This window comes from Astatotilapia calliptera, chromosome 1, assembly GCF_964374335.1.
Source record: "Astatotilapia calliptera chromosome 1, fAstCal68.1, whole genome shotgun sequence".
Lineage (NCBI taxonomy): Eukaryota > Metazoa > Chordata > Actinopteri > Cichliformes > Cichlidae > Astatotilapia > Astatotilapia calliptera.
The window spans coordinates 29659418-29679484 of NC_137422.1; the positions used below are offsets into that span (position 1 = coordinate 29659418).

The 20067-nt window shown below is 41.3% G+C and overlaps 1 protein-coding gene across 2 annotated transcripts in view; it reads left to right on the forward strand.

Moving 5' to 3' along the window:
• sema4bb (sema domain, immunoglobulin domain (Ig), transmembrane domain (TM) and short cytoplasmic domain, (semaphorin) 4Bb) overlaps positions 1-20067 on the forward strand; it is a 57262-nt gene that overhangs the window by 26711 nt on the left and 10484 nt on the right. For both annotated transcript variants that reach the window (XM_026172307.2, XM_026172316.2), the window contains 10 exons: positions 6662-6822; positions 7698-7760; positions 8239-8337; positions 11511-11622; positions 12019-12135; positions 12637-12794; positions 17345-17526; positions 18043-18193; positions 18743-18953; positions 19070-19185. In XM_026172307.2, coding sequence (XP_026028092.2) covers positions 6662-6822; positions 7698-7760; positions 8239-8337; positions 11511-11622; positions 12019-12135; positions 12637-12794; positions 17345-17526; positions 18043-18193; positions 18743-18953; positions 19070-19185 — 1370 coding nt within the window. The remainder of the gene's footprint in view (positions 1-6661; positions 6823-7697; positions 7761-8238; positions 8338-11510; positions 11623-12018; positions 12136-12636; positions 12795-17344; positions 17527-18042; positions 18194-18742; positions 18954-19069; positions 19186-20067) is intronic.

The window sequence follows — 20067 nt, forward strand, 5'->3', positions numbered from 1 at the left end:
CTGAGATGACCTTGAAGCGACTTCTGTCGGCTTCTGTCAGCTCCAGCACTGCTATCAAACCCTTTGTCAAATCATGTCAAACAGAGAGCCTTGAAGCTGTGCACTCTTGTGTAGCTTTATTTAGCTGAGGGCAGAGATAGTGTTTGTTTTGCTTTGCTTTTTTTCTTTAAATATATAAATTGGTGCCTTGCATGCAAGATAAGCCAAGCTCTGTCTGAGATTGATATCAGCTTTGTTACCCTCTCCTCCTTTTGGTTTTCTCATCCTAGCTGCAAGCGAGCCCCTTTGTCCCCATTGCCCCCTTGTGCCTTGTGACTTGGCTCATGCTGCTATAGTAAATCTGGGGCATGTTTACACTCAGTGTTCTGGCAGGCGTATACCTACCAAGCAGCCAATCAGTCACCCCACCCTAAAATCTCCCATTAAACCTTTTGAAAAAAATTTATCCTGTGCCATTTTTCTCCCCCCCCCCCCCCCCCCCCCCCCTTAAATGTGATTCCTGCCAAAGTGCTACCATGAATAGTATTTCTCAGTAACACTACATCTGCAAGCTGGCGCCCTGAGGATATCTTAGTTACCTCGATGGTGAGTAAGCACCCACTGAACTTGCGCAGCTGTGATGTGAATAAAGGGATTCAGAGGAAAGTAAATCCTACTGTATTCCTTTTGTTTTTCTCAAGGTCTGGGTTCCTGTTAAAAGAACAGATGAACCTTTTTTAGAACTGTACTTCTGAAAGTTTATTTCTGAAAGTTGCATGAGCAGATTGATTTTTCTCATGTGTGCATTATAAATATGACCTTCAGCCAGCTGCAGCACCACTTGGCTTACCACATAAAGGCTGTAAACAAGGAAATAAAAGGTAATGGGCTGTATACAAAAAACGGACATATGTTGTGACCTCCACCAACTGGTGTGTGCTCTGCTGAAGCTTTGAGTTTATGTTACCATGCTTTTTTTTTTTCCTTTAAGCCAGAAGTCACGTTTAAGTTAGAGGTAATCATGAAGTTATGAGCGAACACTGGCTAGCTTAGTTAGAAAAGTGCATCCACAGACGTATGCATTAGTGCTAAGTAACTTAATTACATTTAACTACACAGTAAACGATGATTTTTGTCTGATGCTTACACTGAAAAAGCGCAAAGTCACACACATCAAAAAAGGTCACCTCCTAGTTTCTCCTAGCGCTAGAAACCCATCAAAGTAACAGACAGCTAACAACTAGCACCAGCCGTGGTGGTGGGTCAAAGCAGGCCAGCATATTTAAATCCTGGCAGACCAATGGGCTTTTGAAGCCAACTCAGAAGTACCTGAAATCCATTAGCCAATGAGGAACACGGTCAAACGCACCCCTCCTTGTGACATCCACTTCCTTGCAACCACAATGATGACATTAGAAACAGCATCTCAAGGGTTTAAAATTGGACTATAGAAATCAGAGGTGATGTCTCAATAGCTATGTATATAATATAGGTATTTTTTTGGGGGGGGGGCTATGCTCCAGTACTACTTGCCTTTTCAGCTTTTCCTCCAAGCAGACAAGCACTTATTGGAACCAGTAAACACTGCTCACATTGCAACATTCACATACACACATCGCATTTTAGGCTCTGTTGTGCACACTGGAATTCATATCTATAGGCTTATATACATATTAGAATATTTTAAATCCCCTCCATAAACATATTTAATATATGAAAAATAGGAGGATATGCATTTGCATTGGCTGGCTTACAAATCTCTTCTTAAATTCATGACGTATGTAGCCACTCATTGTGTGCGCACAGAATTAGTTTGATTCCCTGACTCTCAAGCAAACAGTTCCGTAATCACAAAGCATCTGTTTGCTGAAATCCTCTGTGATCTGATTTCTTCCTGCCATCTCTAACTCCAGCGAAATGAAGAAAATCACAGTGAATAAATACATTTAATACGCTTGCAAAATTGAATTCCACACAATTAATAACTGGGAGGTGATTAAGTCTCAGTGGAGACGAGATATCGGGCTCTTGGATGCTGTGTTAGTGCTGCATGCAGACCTTGTTCTGCACTCTCCATAACCATGGAGAATTCAGGCAAATCACCTTATTTGACTTCCATGTTGGAATTCAGAGAACCTGCTAACTAATTCAGCATGTTAACACCAGGAATAAAACAGTTATATTGCTGGTAGGTGTGATGTGATGACCATTGGCAGAGGTTGATGGCCTCACTTGGTGACAGCCAGCTGATTAAACAAGCGGGTGATGAATGGAACTGGAGCCTGGCTGTGAAATGACCTGCAGTTGCTGCTGCTGTCTGTGGATGCCCGGTGTTCTGCTGCAATCATGTCAAAACACACAAGCGATCTACTGCATCATAAACTTCAGAAATCTCCCTCAAAAACCAGCCTCTGGTTTTTCTTTCTGAAATCCCTGCAGCTTGACACAACTCTGACATTTGTTACTATTTGACCTTCTGCTCTTATCAGAAATCCATCTCAAAGTGCTTTGAAAATAAGCTCTCTTTCCTCCGTCTGCATGTTTCTTCATAGTTCAACATCTCAATCCAGTCTTCCTGGTTACAACTCCCACTCAGTACCCCAACCTCAAACCCAACCTCCTGCTAAGTTGCCTCATTCTGCTTCCAGAGTAAAAGTTTCATGACTTTGCCCTCCCCCTTGCTCATTATTCCATTGTCTGTCTAAGAGATTGTCACTGTGATTTATGTCAGGGAGTTTTAATATGCGGTGGAAAGGCTGTTTTTTGGTTCTAGTGAATGTCCAAAACCCAGGGGAATCCTGACAATCGCAATCTATGATATGTCCCCCTGTTGAGAGGAGACATTGCACTCCTTTGTCTGCAGGGTCTGCTGGGACTGAGTGTACCTCACTTTCAACCTATTAACAGCAAAGACCTGGAGGACATCTTAGGTAAACTGAACTCCTCCTCCTGCTGTTTAGATGTCCTGCCAACAAGTTTTTTCAAAAAGGTCTCAAAGACTTTGGAGTCAGACCTGTTACAGATCGTCAACTTTTCTTTATTATCAGGTGTGTTTCCAGAATCACTAAAAACTGCTGTAATCAAACCTATACTGAAAAAGGACAATCTTGACAAGACACAAATGAACAACTACAGGCCGATCTCAAATCTCCCGTTTTTAAGTAAGATCATTGAAAAAGCAGTTTCTCAACAGCTCAGTTACTTCTTAAAACAGAATAATTGCTACGATGCCTTCCAGTCAGGTTTTAGACAGAACCACAGCACTGAAACCGCTCTGACCAAAGTGTTTAATGACATATGTCTGAATACAGACAGTGGAAAAATGTCAGTCCTAGTTTTACTGGATCTCAGTGCAGCATTTGATACAGTTGACCACAACATATTACTCAAACGACTGGAGAACTGGACAGGTCTTTCAGGAACTGTACTAAACTGGTTCAAAACATACGTAGAAAACAGGAAATACTTTGTATCAATAGGTAACTTCACATCTGAGCAGACAAGTATCACATGTGGAGTTCCCCAAGGTTCCATCTTGGGACCCCTTCTGTTTAACATCTACATGCTCCCACTGGCACAGATTATAAACAACAACAAAATAAACTATCACAGCTATGCAGATGACACACAAATATATATCACAATGTCACCAGGAGACCGAGGCCCTGTACAGGCTCTTGGTAAATGCATTGAGGAAATCAATGACTGGTTGTGCCACAATTTTCTCCAGCTAAACAAAAACAAAACTGAGGTAATAGTCTTTGGCGCCAAAGAAAAACGGTTACAGGTCACCAGAGAACTTCAATCTATACATCTAAAAACCACAAACCAGGCGAGAAATTTGGGTGTAGTGATGGATGCAGACCTAAACTTGGAAAAACACATTAAGACAATAACAAAGTCAGCTTACTATCACCTCAAGAATATATCAAGGATAAAAGATCTGATGTCTCAACAGGACCTGGAAAAACTAGTCCATGCATTCATCTTTAATAGGCTTGATTACTGTAACAGCATCTTTACAGGTCTACCTAAAAAATCAGTCAGACAACTACAGCTCATTCAGAACTCTGCTGCTCGAGTCCTCACTAAGACCAAAAAAGTGGACCACATCAGTCCAACTCTGAGGTCCTTACACTGGCTGCCTGTCCGTCAGAGGATAGACTTTAAAGTTCTGATGCTGGCCTATAAAGCTCTGAATGGTTTAGGACCAAAATACATCAATGACCTCCTGACCCAGTATGAACCATCCAGATCCCTCAGGTCATCTGGATCCGGTCTTTTATCAGTTCCCAGAGTCAGAACCAGACACGGAGAAGCTGCATTCAGCTTTTATGCTCCTTATATCTGGAACAAACTCCCAGAAAGCCTCAGATCAGCTGAAACACTCAGTTTATTTAAATCCAGGTTGAAGACTCACCTGTTCTCAGCTGCATTTGAATAAAGCACCAAATCCACACTTTAAGCTTAAATTTCAAAACTTACATTTAACTGATTTTATCTACTGTTCTGATTTTATCTGTTTTGATTTTATATACTGTTTTGTTTGTTTGTTTGTTTGTTTGTTTGTTAATTAGTTAGTTAGTTTATTTGCTTGTTTTAATCAATTTTAAATCATGCTTTTTATTTGTTCTTGTTTCTAATGTCTCTGTAAAGCACTTTGAATCACCTTGTTGTTGAATTGTGCTATACAAATAAACTTGCCTTGCCTTGCCTTGCCTTTATGAGCATTTAAGGATATTTTAGCACATTTAATTTACCCTGAAATAAAACCAGTTTTTCGTTCTCTTTACAGGAAAAATTCAATTTCTTCCTGTCCAGAAGGACACCTGCATGACTATAGGAAATATGCTTTATTATTATAATTATTTTGTATCCCCTCCCCATAATTTTAATGATGGGACCCTGGTCTCCATTGACTCCAGATGTCACAATGTTTTCAACAGAACGAGCACTGTAACAGCAGAAAGAGCCTAAACATTGATTGTGGACAAGATGTGGCTTGTGCAGCTGGCTTTCACTCCCACAAGGGGAAGACCATCATCTGCCAAAGTGCCTTGAGTGTTAGATGAACCATTTGTTTGTGAGCATATTGAAAAGTTTAAGTCATGGGTTGTAGGGTTGTAAACATTTATTGCAGCTTTATCAGCTCCATTTGCATTATGGGCCAATGCACCACCTGGTAGTGTTGAGGGAAAACTTCTTGCTGGTGTCTTTTTTTTTTTTTTTTTTTTTCTCTTTCTGTCAGAAGTGTCTAAATTTGAATCCAGCTTACTGGTTATACATGTGGAAAAGGCTGTAAATGGTTTAACAGCAGCAAATATTAGTGTTTACGACCTCAGATTCGAGCCAGTAATCTTATTTGGACAAGCAAATGGAGTCCGTGACCTCCAGTGTTTTGGCTCGCAAAGGACACAGAGTGTGTTTTAATATGTTTGGAACGGGAGGCAAGAGATAAACATTTACAAAGATGGTCAAAAGCTGCAAAGAGTGGGATGCGTGTAGGCAGAGAATGCACTGATCTTATATTACACGCACTTGGTCAGCTTTTCTGAGCTGAGAAAACGAATGTCAAATATGACGCAATAACATTCATCTACAAAAAGATGGGCCCCACTTGATTGTGATTTGTCCAAACCCTGAAAGTCTTGAATAAAACGCTTTATTGGGTTTTGTTTTGCTTTTATATTTGGTCTGTTTGAAGTGTATTATACGGTTAGTCCAAGCGAAAAGTGACCAATTGTCAGACCTCCCGCTGCCTATAAAAGCTGTCTCCAAAAATGAATCCAATCCTCTTCACAGTAGAAAGCAGTAAAAAGCTTCTGATGCCACTATTGAGAACACTGAGTCCTCTGTGATGCTAAGGGAAATGCTATAAAAGGAGCAATGTGTACATAAAGTCTGTATTTAATCAGAAGAATCATTTGAAGCTGCAGGAAATCGAGCAATGTGGGGAAAAAGTAGCTCATTTGACTTCTGGCCCACTGCTTAAGAGATCTTTTTGAAGAAGCTGCAGAATCAGGGAGATTTAGATTAGTGTTGAGCAAAGGAAGCTTTTACCCTGCTGCCAGTAATGATTCGAACGAAAAGGGGGTCGGCCAGCACAGAGAAGCGTAGACGTGGCTCAGTGGTGTGTGTCTTCTCATGGAGAAGCTGGTGGCTGCGACTAAAGAAGCGAAGAAGACTGCCGCCTCCAAGAGTGAGGCTCAAGGAAGACGGGTTTGATAAGAGTTCACGTTGTGTGTCATAAAATTTATTTGACTGAATCTCGCAAGCAAGTGTTGGCTGTAGTTTTGGTTTGTGGTTCTTTATGTAACCTTGAGATTCTCAGTTTTTTGGAGTGCTAAAACAGAAGTTCCTGTCAGCTTAAGGAACAGTTGTCTTCTGCTCATCTCAGGTTGGAATTTGAATGTCAGAGGCCTGCAGAAAAGCGGGAGACATGTCATGGTGTTCTGCAGGGGTTGACTGACAGTTCTGGGTTAAACAGGTGTCCATGATTAAGTGCTACTGAGTGCATGGACTTAAAAGCCCCCCTCCTTAAAATAAAATCAGATCAGTCATCTTTTTTTCTGTGCTTTGAGCATCAGGACATGTTCTGTACTAATCTGTTCCTTTCTGTTCTGCTGTGTGTGTGTGTGTGTGTGTGTGTGTGTGTGTGTGTGTGTGTGTCGTCTTTTTCCAGATGCAAAGGAAAGATCAGCTAAGAGGTTCTCGGCAAACGGCGTCTTTAATTACACCTCTCTGCTGCTCAGCCAGGAAGACGACATGCTGTATGTGGGAGCTAGGGAGGCACTGTTCGCCCTCAGCCTCTCAGACATCAGCAAAATCAAGCTGCAGAAGAACGTGAGTGTAACAAAATGCCAAATGCCTCATCCGAGTCCAAATTGCATGTTTAAAACACGAATTACTGGTTCACCAGGCTCGCACATGTGACAAACTTTGCTGGTAGATAGTTCAGGGAGAATATCTAAAGCTCTGAATTACCACTTTATGGACTTGTCATTAATTTGAGCTGTAGGCCGATGGTGTTAAATAAATAAATCCTGGCAATTTTCACCATATTTTTTTAATATAGTCAAGAGAGTAGATAAAGTTAAATTAAAGTTTTAAAAAAAAGTGTGGAAACACCTGCTCAGTCTCTTTACTATTTGGACTTCTGTTGCCATGAATCGGTGACTTTTCTCAGAGCAGCGACGCTCACAGTTTAGACGACTGCAGCGAGTCATAAAAACTTTGAGCACAAACATAAACAGTTATGGTGATGTGCAGACGTCACAGTTTGTGCGAGCAGTGGCCGATGCGTCAGACACAAGCACAGCTTTATGTACACATTTGAGTTTCTGTTTTGTTTGATCTGCCACAGTTATTGTTTGACAGGGGGTGCCATTAAGGGAGTACGTCTTGTCGTTAGTCCTTAACCAGTCAGCGTACAATAACAGAACTCTTTTATAGACAAAGTCGACCTCTCTCTAAGAGTAGATGAAATGATGTCACTAGTGTTTTCATTTGGATTTCAGCATAAAATCAAACTCTTCTCTAAAATCAGGTAAAAATAATATTTTAGCAACCAATCGAGGACGATCTTAAAAGCACTCCATGCATATCGAAGCCCATTTTAGTACAGTGGAAGTGGATATGCTCTCTATAGATTGGCTCTGAATCTGTGGGTTTCCACTATCTATCACATGACTTATTCAGGGTTTCTTTCTCTGCTTCAGCTGACATGGGGCACTCCTGCTGGAAAAAGAGACGAGTGTAGCTTCAAAGGGAAGAACCTGGAGGTGAGAGACGTTTTCTTCTGTTTGTTTGAGCAGTGTTGTAAGGGGGGGAGAAATTACGGTGGAGCTGTGTGTTGACAAACCTTTCCATCAGTTACAAATGGATTCATCAAGTGTGCAGGCTCACTGGGGAATTGCTCTTTCTTCTTCTTCTGTCTGTCTCTTACCTTGTTGTCATGCCAGCTGTTGTATCTCTGGGCGACAAGCCTCAGTAATCTGTGTAAATCTCTGGTTTGTGTAATACAAAAAACTCACCAGGCAAAGTGCTGTGTGTGAGGTTTTCCCAGCAGTATTTGAGGAGAGGAGGAATATTTTTCTGTTTCTGTCGAATAATATTTACATTTCCTGCTCTGAAAGATTTGCTTATGATTAGGAGTATTATAGGCAGATTTTTAAGGGGCTCTCGAGAAGATCACATTCAATTCTCAGAATTTCTTGTGATTTTTATGGACCTGACACACTCTCCATTTGTTCTCTCCAGACTGATTGCTTCAATTACGTCAAAATTCTTCTGCGGCTGAATAGCACTCATCTCTATGTGTGTGGCACCTATGCCTTCAGTCCTGTCTGCGCCTACATAGTAAGTAATGACCTCTCAATCTACCCATTGTTCACCTGCAAGACTTGATTTTCTCCCATCATTAAAGCGAGTCTTAATTTATTCCATTCCTCTCCTCTCACAAGAACAGGATTGAATTTTATAAATATTTTTTTGGGGTACTCTTTAGGAATCAAGCCCCCTTTATCCACCATGTCAGTATTGGATCTGTTGTTATCCAAGCGTTACCAAATCCTGTTGAGGCACTTGAGCCAGACAAGTCAACAGGGGGTACACGAGCTGTGTGGTTTCCAGATAGAGGGGAAGCAGTAGGTCTGTTTATCTAGCAGAGGAGTACATTTTGGAGTGATGGCAACCGGCAGTAGAGTTTGGCAACAGCGCAGCTTCTCAAAACAGGGCATTAAACTCTGCCCTTTGACGTCAGAGTCTCAGACTGAGGATCGCTTGGCAGGACGTTAGGCCCTGATCTGGGATTCCAAGCAAGTCTGAGTTGGTCTGGGTGAACACTCGTCTTGTTGACGGAGTCCACAACTCTGTGTGTCACCCAGGGCATTCCTCGCGGCCAGACGATCTGAGATGTATAGTATTACCAGTGAGGGATGTTTTATTTATTTCTTTTTTTACCACTTCTCACAGAACGTTTTATGGTCAGCCAAAAAGATACAGTAACAATCAAATGAAAGACACAAGTTTAAACAAGCTTAAGATTAAAACAACATCTAATAATAAAGAAGCATGGGAATATTTCTCAGCAACAGAGGAACTCCGTGCTGTCCTTTTTGATTAAAGTTAATATCATCACTGCAAATTGTCTTTATATATTATTTATGTGTCCTGTGACAATGCTCCTATTCCCATGTGTGCATTAAATGCTTTAACGATAGATGTAATTGTTCTTGCTGTGTGGCAGCAGAGGAATCTCTTTTTTAAAACTATATAAATGAAGTGATGGGAATGGAAAATCTTCCATCCTCTTCCTGTGTAAAAATGTATTACAAAGTTAAGCTCAAGCTTTTGCAGCCTTAAGACCTCAGAGTGCTCGAGGCTCTAAAACTGTTCACAATGAAGACCTCATGAGAAGCTCACTTTGATTAGCCAGACCAGTGTGTAGCAGTGGAAACGGCAATTGCTCTCCATATATGTATTCTGTGATTCAGTGTCCTCATACCCTCTGTCAGCTTTATCAAACAGGACTAGAAGCTCAGACAAACAAGGCCGAATGCTGTCTGACGGACCAGCTACATTTAGATTTAGTGCATAAACTTATGCCACGCGCTCTTGATACAAGTCTGAGGCTATTCAGTGTTTTATCGACATGTCTTCCAAATGCATGTGCAAGTGTTGGACGTGATTCTAACGCTTCAAATGAAAGCGTCACGATGCACGCTTTCTGATTAGCCAACATGCTGTCACTTTTTCCCTTACACAGAGCAGACCACAGTGTGTAGCAGTGGAAATGTCAATTGTCCTCCATATATTTTCTTGTAATTCACTGCTCTCGCTCCCTTTGTCAGGCTTTTGAAAAGGCACCGGCTAAAGCCTGATAGACTGACTGCATTTTGATTCAGTGCAGTGTCTATCACCCACAGCAAAAGTTGTCCATTTTGATTGGACCTCATGGGCTATTGGAATTTGACATGTCCAATCACTGAAAGTCACTTCCTAACAGGACAACATGATGACATCTTATTTAACTTGTAAAAGCATCCACGGTCTCGCTGGCTGCAGAAGTTTTTAATATACATGCACTGGGAACAGAGTCTGACCAGTATGTTTTTCATACCAAACCATTCTTTGATAAGGCCTCAGTCAAATAAGCCTGAAGGCCAGTGTGAGTGCCCAACTGCCAAGGGGAAGGGGAACATTCTCCATTCATGGTTTGCATTGAATTTTTTTCGAGTTTCACTATACTCGAGAAATGTTTGCAGGCAAGTCCATTCAAATTAAGGACGACTGCAACAACCTGCTAGCAGCCAAAGCAATCTTAAGCAGTTTTTTGGTAAACAATTTTAGCTTGCAATTGGCAGCTTCCAGAAAACCACTCACCAACCAGTCAGGAATACAGATTTTTCTCCAGTGACCTGTGACTGGAAGAAGATCTTTGATGAGTTTCTAGACTTATTTGACTGAGGGTTTTAAAGAAATGTCTGTGGAAACTCAAAATGGGACTAAAAATACTGAAACATATAAAAGATACAGGCTTGTTTTGTTGAAGTCAGACTTCAGTGGAAGTTCAGTAACTGTTTCACGTGTGTATTATTTATGTTTCTCTAAGAGGTTGGAAAGAAAAGCAACTGGACTTGTTGGAGTTTCTTGAGGGTTTCACCTCTCCTCCGAGAAGCTTCTTCATATTATTTATGGTTTTGTTTTTGTATTAAGTATTCAAGTATTTTTGGGAGAGACTGTGAAATTAAAATCAGAAATGATGAGAAATACTGGAAGATGGATAAATAAAGTATATTTCTACAATAAATGAATCGTTTGTGTTTGAGTCAAAATGATTTTCTGCCTTTGCTATCTCTGGCACACGGCTCTAAATTCACGTGTACCTGCTTATGATGTAAATCAAAATTTTATGTTGTGTTTTTTTTGTTTTTGTTTTTAAAGCAAAATTTGCCAGAATAGCTGGTCACTGCAGAATTTGGAAAAGCATGCCTCTCGACCCATGTCGGAAATGTTTCAGGGAATATTTGGAGCAAGGGATTAGCGAATATTTATGGAAGTAGAGCTGAGGATAAAGTATGGTAGCCGTGTTCACAGTAATGAAGGCAAAGTGCAGCTCAGTGATGTTTTTTTTAGACAACAGCTCAACGGCAATAAAATGTCAGCACTCTGCTACGAAGGTTAATCTTTTGGTAAGATGCCTTTATTGTCCAGTTTTGTGAGATTTTTGATTTACTGTCTCTTTCTTTAAAGTTGGTTGGTACATTAGATATAGTTTTCCTTTTCATACTAATGAAATAGCCTGTTTGCTTGTGACAGAGGGTACACAGAAGAAACCTTCTATTAATCAGACAGCCCGTCAATGGTCCGACGGCGATTTCAAGCGACCAAACATCCAAAATGTCAGCGTGTATTGTGATGGAGAAAATGATCTTGAGACCACTGAGCTCACTTTAACTCACCATTTTACTATAAGTAGAATTTAATTGGCCTGAGCCTCAGGGACATTTGCTGTTTGTGTCTGCCTCCAGAATACGTCAACATTCACACTGGAGAGAGATGAAGAGGGCGAGGTCATGATGGAAGATGGGCGCAGTCGCTGCCCCTTTAATCCAGAGTATAAATCAACTGCCATCATTGTTGGTATGTATTAATGCGCACTTATATGAATGGCTTCCTTTTAGACGGGGAAAGCGGGCGCAGCTGTTTCTGAAACTATTTTGATGGCAACTCCATCTTTGATTCAGTAATGAGTCATGATGTGCCTGCTAATGTTGTTTGTCTGCGTCAGACTCTCTGATAAATAGCCAGACAGCAGCAGACATTGTTTTTGTTCAACTTCTTTAACAAGCAATTAGTAAATAATTGAACTGGATATGAAGAGGAGAAATGATTTGTCTATTCTCACTCAGACTGTTATGTGCTAACATTTCACTTTATTACCGACTTCAACTCCAGCCTGTTATTATTTCTTTGTCATGTGTTATTTTATTGATTCCAAATTCAGTTCAATCTTTCTCTTCCTTTGTTCTCCTCCAGATGGTGAATTATATACTGGTACTGTTAGTAACTTTCAAGGGAATGAACCAGTCATTTACAAGAGTTTGGGTCAGGGAACTGCTCTGAAGACAGAGAACTCCTTAAAATGGCTGCAAGGTAAACTCCCATGTGTTTTTTCCTTCCACAAATCTTCCATTATGTACCGACCACTGCAGATAAGCTCCAAAAAGCAGCGATCATTAGCGAGGCACATTCACTAATGCATGCAGACGGAGAGCAAAGACAAGCGCTTGTAGATTGCGGGAGCCCAGCCTATCAGCCGTTGCACATGCACATCAAAACAACCTCATCCGGCTGCCACTGCTTTCGCCAGAGTAAGCTGCACTTTGCGCACAATTAAGACTCCTCTTGTCTTCTGATCTTTAGGTAATTCATGCAGACTGCTCCTGATGAGGCATCTGAGTACAATTATAAAGAGGATTCTGTTTCCTCTTCCCTTGCAGGATTGTATCACAGCTTGTTGGTGCAGACACTGACTTTTTCCAAATTTATCATGGCAGAAAAAAGTGGGGGGGGGAGTTTCCCTGTGTCGATTATAAAGGTGCAACGCAGCTGTCTAACCACACGTTTGCTTTTGTGTTTTTCTATCTCTAACAGATCCCGTCTTTGTTGGGTCAGCTTACATCGAGGAGAGTCAGCCTATAGGCAACTCTGTGGGCGACGACAACAAGATTTACTTCTTCTTTAGTGAGGCGGGAAAAGAATTTGACTTCTTTGACAACACCATAGTGTCGAGGATTGCTCGCGTGTGTAAGGTAATGTACACGGGGTAAGGGTGAGGCGATTACACAAAATGATCATGCAAAAGTATGAGGCACAGCAGGGCTCAAGCTTCCTGTCCTTAATCCTGGCACAATTGCCTCAAAACAAGATGGGACACTCCCATGTCAAAGCACATTAGGTAACATTAACTGTATATTATGCCTGAGTAATTGCAATGGAAACATGTCACTGGTGCATTTAAACTTTTCTCTATTTAACTGTACAGGCATGTTTTCAGCAGATATAGTTTCCCCTTGCCTGAATCATTGCCTCGTCTCAGGCTCCCTCCCTCCCCTTTCTCTGCAATGTCATATCCCACTCTCCTTCCATCTCCCTCACAATGTCAGCTGCACTTGTCCATCCCTCCAGCTCCTTGCCGTTCCTCCGCCAGCCCTTTGAGCTTTGCAGGCATTATTAGTATTCAAGAGTGCTTCACAGCAATATGAAATGCTTCTTCCACCCTACTATATGGCCTGTTTTCTTGCATGCAAACTGTAGCAACTGCAGAATTCACTGGGATCATTTAAACCATTGACGTCATTCCTCCTCCGTCCGCTTCTCTCCTCAAGAGTTCAGTTTGGTTGATCAGCCTGGGTAATCAGCCACAAACTCCATTCCCTTTCACCTGTCGTCAGATCAGTTAAAAGGCTATGAAGCTGCATGATATACATGCACTCAGCGTCCCTACCTGACTGATGTCTCTTGTTCATGGAGGCAGTAATGTGAGTAATCGTGGGGACAGCATGTAATCTTAAGTGACAGCTTAATGACTTAGTCCTACTAGGCTCTGGAACTCGGTGCGGCGACACCTCGTGCTGCCGGCAGAGCACCTCCTGGGTTCTATATATGGAAATCATTGACAGAAGTGCCCCCAGACTGTGGCAACTTGCTGCAGATGAACTGTGCAATAGAGACAGAAGAATAGCTTTCTCTGCTCTGTAAAGCACCATTATTTCACAGGAATGCAGCAGCTCCCTTTTTACTTTCTGACGTCTTTTCAGTAGAAGCTCTTCTATAGCAATATGGTAGTGCTGCTTGTGGTTTATTACCCATTTTACAGGGTGAATAATGCATCAATACGTGATTTGCATTTTCTTTTTTCTTTCTTTTTTTTGTATCTTAGGTGGCCCGATTATTTACAGCGCCACATTTTTACTTTAGTTCCTCTCCCTTTTTTTTTTTTTAAAGGCCATCTTTCCTTAAAGTCAACTTACTGCTGATTGGCTGCCCTTCCCAAACAGATGTTTGAATAGCAGATGGGTGGAGCTTCTGCGGCTGAGATGACCACATTAGGGGCATCCACTCGCGTCAAGATTGAGGAGTCTAAAGTCTGAGCCAGTGATTCACAGGGATTACTTGTATAGCCGCTGACCTGAAAATGGCGGCTATGTTTATGCTGTCCAACAGTATAAATAAAGAAATATAGGACCACTTAAAGCATGTTATAAAAAGAGAAAAATCCTTGTTTCTTGGCGTCTTGGCTTCACTAAAGGCCTTGCCAGCTATTTGCAGTCATGTTTCCAATGCAAAATATTTATGCATGTACAAACAACTATTGCTAGATTCCTAACCTAAGATGACAGATTTACACTTGTTTTTTTGCAGGAGACCTCTGAGATAATGAAGTTCTCTGAAATGGTCATTCACTCTGAATATAAAAATATTTTGTACATGTTCAGATTTGAGGTATAAGACTCAATATTTGATTGGAAATTGTGTCACTGTGGCATATGAGGGTTTAATTACCTCTGTGAGCTGTGTGTGAACTGCATAGGTGAGCAGTGATCTCGGCGGCCACAGTGTAGAACACGCTCCCTGTTGTTTTGAGAATGATAGTAAGCAGCTGTTCCTTGCACCATGTGTAGTATCCCTGCCTCTCCCATGACCCCTTAGGAAGGTGCACCTCACAGTTGGAAGTGTCTTTAGTAGAGAAAATCTAAGACTAAATCAAGACCGGCACAAAAATTCCCACTTTTTTTTTTTTCTTTTCTTTTTTTATGTCAGTGTATCAAATATAAATGTGTGTCTTGTGTGCTCCTCTGCTGAGGAGTGAGTGCTAAACTCAGATTAAGTAAAGCTGAGGTATGAAGACCCCTCCCTTTTGGCAGGCTCCAAATCTAATGCACTTTTGCAAACTGTCAGAAAACACGCACTCCCTTTTCTTTCTGTGTCAGGCCAAGTCCTGATATGTTGGTATGCGGTTTTATTTAATATATCAAAACCATGTTGCGTGTCATAGTTTATCTTGACGGACACTTAGAAAAAGAGAGTATGTTTCTTGTTAGATAAGATTAATTTAATGGTATTCTAACTACTGTTTTACTTACATTTTCTAAATAATTCTACTTATTCTACTACTTTTTTCCTTCTCCCAGTCTTTCCGATCTGCCCCCGCTCCCTTCTTGCCCTCCTCCTTTCTTTTGTTTATTCAGGTGTGCGCTCTGAAGGGCTGTGAAAAGTGGGCATGTTATAAATACTGCATGGCGCAATTTTCTTTACCTCGTGATCTATTACATCTCAGGTTGATGAGAATCTTGGATGTAATAAATACTATGAGAGTCGGCTAATGCCGCACAAGGAAGCGGGTTTATTTTCAGAGGGCAGCTATCAGAGGGGAGTGGTCGATGCGATTGTACAAGCTGTGCATCGGAGCACGGCAACAATAGCAGTGGACAGCTGAGAGAGCAGGAATGTGGTCTCCTCATTATGTGGACGGGCTACTACCTCAGCTTAGTAATTGGCTCCCAGGCCCTACATCATTCCCACGAGGGTGGCTTCACCTCACTCTTGAGCAATGTGATTGTTTGTGCGTGTGACAGCACATGGAGGAGGAAACGGAGGTAGTTATAGTTTTGCACTTTATTACCTCCTCACTCCTTGTGTGGTTATTTAGGAATTGTTTTGGGTTTGGGAGACCATGCTGACGGGAACATTTGGATTTGAGGGAGGAAAGCTGTCTTGAGCATGGGCGAGGTCTCTTGTTTTCGGTCCTGCTCTTCCTCCCCTTCCTCCTAGTCGTGCTCCTCTAGTGTTTTCAAGCTTGCTCGCTGTATTTGGGAGGAGTTCCTTTTGGTGTGTGTTTACAAGCACTTTGATAATTGCTAGTCCTAGAAAACTCTGATAAGTATTTATGGGAATATTTTGCGACAGCTTGAAAGAAGAGCGAACGCCTTGTCTGTGAGCTGCAGGTGAAGTCAGGCATGAAGGACTGATCTTTATTTCAAAGCTGTAATTAATAACTAACCATTGTTTGTTTTTCTATTTCGCTATGCTCTCTCCTTCAAAGGGGAGCTGATATTTTATGCTGTGGCATCTTTTATGCAGAGCAGTTTTTTTTTGTTTTCTCTGTGTTGCATATTTTATTGTTAAAATGCTTTAAAAAATAAATAAAAAGGAGGGTCATGAGCATCTTCCGTTTCTCAACAGCACCCTCTGAAGCAAAGGGGATGGATTGCAACTGCGATGCAAAACATGGGCTCCAAAGTAATGTGTGCCTTTTCAAGGAGCTCGTACATTGCAACATATTTTAAGTCCCTTCAGTAATTTCACTGGAATGTTTGGCCTTCATGATCTGACAGTTTGGGGCTGTTTTCACTCATCTAGGGAACTTAATGCAGTTTGCTCTTAGCTTTTAAATGATTTATAAAAGTTTTTCTAGGGAAAGTTTTTGTGGTTCATATAGAACATTGTTTGCTATCTGGTTTATTTGCTTTTTCATGCTTCTGACAGCAAATTTAAAATCCACTTGAGCTCTTAGGTGTACTCGGGCCGGGTTCTGTAAGGCTCCTGGTCCAGAGCTGACTCAAAGCCCATGGTGTCCTCCCTTCCTGCCACAGCCACAGCCTTTCCAGCTAAAAGCAGATTTTAGTCATAGCAAAGTTGAACTCCCAGATTTTGCCACAGCTCTGACCTTCTGAACTCAACTACTCTGCACTCCTCCTGCTTTTATCGCAAGATATCAGCGTGTTCCATGATTATCTCATGGAGAAAACACATTTGTAAGCCAAATATCCACATGCTCCACCAAACCTGCCTCCACCTTCGTACATTCTTCACACATCAATGATAGAAGCATCAGTATGAAACCAGGAGGATTATGTCACAGTCATGTGACACATGAAGGGATCACTTTGAGTTTGTGGCTTTTTTTTTTTCTTTTTTTTTACGGGGCGTTTTTTGTCTTTATGTAGTCATCTTGTGTTTTATTTATTTTGTGATGTGTAATTGTAGTTGTGAAATAGATACTTGCGTTATGTAATGATATCCTATCTAACCATGTGCTCATGTTGTCTTTGCTGGTAGCTTTGTGCAGCTGTCTGTTGTTAAAGCCTGGTTAAAGGATTCTAGTGAAATGTTTAAGGTTTCTTCAGATGAACTGGAGATATCAGAATAATGCAGTCATAATTAAGTAACACTTTTTATCAACTCAAGTCCAAAAATAAGTACAGACTTGTACAACCATTGCAACCCCTGCCAGAATCTAATGAAAATTATTACAAGGACATAAAGTCCTCTAATAAACTTGCTGAATCTTTTTTTTCAGGGTGATAAAGGGGGTGAGCGAGTCCTGCAAAAAAAGTGGACTACCTTCCTGAAGGCTCAGCTCCTGTGTTCCCTCCCCGATGACGGCTTCCCCTTCAACATTATCCAAGACATGTTTGTCCTGAAGCCCACGGGAGACAGCTGGGAGAGCACAGTGTTCTACGGCGTCTTCACTTCTCAGTGGTACGACTCAAATGCAGGCGATGGTTGAGACTGTGACAGTGCTGTATGTCAGCTGTGACAGTGACATAAATCACGCACACACACTGTGATTTGTCACACTGTTACAGTCAAAGTTTACACACAAGCGCGGCTCGCACACACCCCATCTAGAGCCAGTTTTTATTTAATATCTGCGCTCACACTTGGCAAGTTGTTGTTTTTCACTTGGCTCCTCTGAATTTAGAGCAGCTGTAATGTGCTTAACTGCTGATACGAGCCAATGTGATCCCAATGGTTAGTTAATGTATCAACAAAATAAAGGTTTTAATAAGGAAATCGCTCATGCGCCCACTCTGCAACTGTTCTCCATTGAGAAACTGCCATTCCAGTTTCTTGAATAAAATCATGGCAGTTGCAAAAAAAATCTCAGAACATGTGGAAAATTGTGTGATGTCGAGTTCTGATAGGTTAACATTTTGGTTCATTGACCAGTTGTTCACAGCTGAAACCCTTACATCCTCATTAATACGTTTACAGGTATAAAGGCGCCTCGGGAAGCTCCGCGGTCTGTGCCTTCACTATGGAGCAGGTGAAAAAAGCCTTCAGCGGGCGCTACAGAGAGGTTAACAGGGAGACACAGCAGTGGTACACCTACAACCACCCTGTACCAGAACCACGGCCTGGGGCGGTGAGTTGTGAAGGACATATCTTATGACAAACAGTGCAATTCACTGCAACAAGACACAACTTCTTTCTGTGGCTCTTCATTCAGTAACAGATAAATGAGGATAAAGAGCTGTCTTTGTTGTCATGTGTACAAAAGCTATATTAAACACACCAACAAAACATCCCGTCCTACCTGTAGTGTTATTTTAGGCTGTTGAACAAGTCTGACGTGAAGCAGATGTTTCCCATTTATTTTCTTTGTCTGCTGGAAAACAGAAAGTACTGTCCTGCTGTGGGTTGTACGAGAGCCAAAGAAATGCCTCAGAGCATAAAAATAGAACATACAGCTTAAGAACATGATTAAACCCATCAGCCAATGTGGTAGTTTTAAGCTCCTTATCTCACTGATTCCATTTTCATTTCTGTGTTCTTAAGTAATTAAAGCCAAGGTCAGATGTAATTCGAACACCCCATCGTATTGTATCCATTTTTCAGTACTGCTCAAATAATAAGCAGAGATTCTTTTTTTTCTTCTTCTTCTTCTTCTTTTTGTTATTTACTCTCCCCACAGTGCGTGACCAACCACGCCAGGCAAATGGGAATCCAGTCATCCTTGCACATGCCTGATAAAGTGCTCAACTTTGTCAAGGACCATTTCCTGATGGACAGCGCGATCCGCAGCACGCCGCTGCTGCTCAAACGCAGCGTACGCTACACGCAGATCGCTGTGCACAAGATCCAGGGCATGGAGAGAGCTTATGATGTGCTCTTTATTGGCACAGGTGGAGCCTAATATATTCTACAAGCATTTCATTTAATAGGAACAAAAACAGAGCAGAAGAAAACTGTCCTCTGAAAACTATATATCTCACTTCCGCTTGTTCTGTGTGTCTTCCAGATGATGGAAAACTCCATAAGGCCATCAATGCCAATGACAAGATGCACATTATAGAGGAGATGATTCTGTTCGCTGAGCCGCAGCCAGTGCAGCACATTGAGCTTGATCCTCAAAGGGTAAATCACCACCTTTACCATATACACTGTATATAAAAGATGAACATAGCCACAAGGGTATAACTACTCCCAATTTGTTAAATTTAGTGTCTTTGCTGCCTCCATGTTTTTGTTTTGTTTTTTGTTTTTTTGTGACCATATTAGGACAAGAGAGAGTGAGAGCTTATCAGCTAACACTGCCAAGCTTTTTTTAGCAGAACTCATCAGTACACAGGTGCTGGTCATTATTGTTGAGTAACATATAAAACAAAAACCTAAAATTTCACTCACCTGAGGTAGACCACAGACTTCATTTGGTTTAGTACCGTATTTTTCATACCATAAGGCGCACTGTCTATGAACGGGTCTGTTTTTATACATAAGGCGCACTAAGTGAAACAAAGTCATAAGTCAAATTTTACTCAACTCATTCTTCTTGCTGTCTCCACTCCTGTACCATTGATTCATTAATGTTGAATTCTCTCGCAGCTGCTCTATTCCCATTTTGTTGCACTATATTAATGACTAACCTCGTATTATGGATGGATTGTCTCAGTTGTTCTCCTGACTGAATTGCCATGTGATTGCATTTGTCACTAACCATCGTGAACCCTCACCTTAACTTTAATCGAGTGGAAAAAAAAGTTAGCGTTCATCCTCCAGCTTCACTGTTTATGTTATGCTAACTTAGCTGTGTTGCTAGCGATCACGTACCACATCATTATATAACAGCTAGTCCAACTTCAGTAACCCTAAAAAAGTCACTGCTGTTTAGTTTTCTGTCTTCCTTTATGTTGGAAGTGATAGCAGAGCTGTACGTTTTAATTTTTTCAGAAATCTCTCAGTCAGAACATGCTATATCATGTTTAGGTGGAAACTAGTGAACTAACTTCACGCTAACTT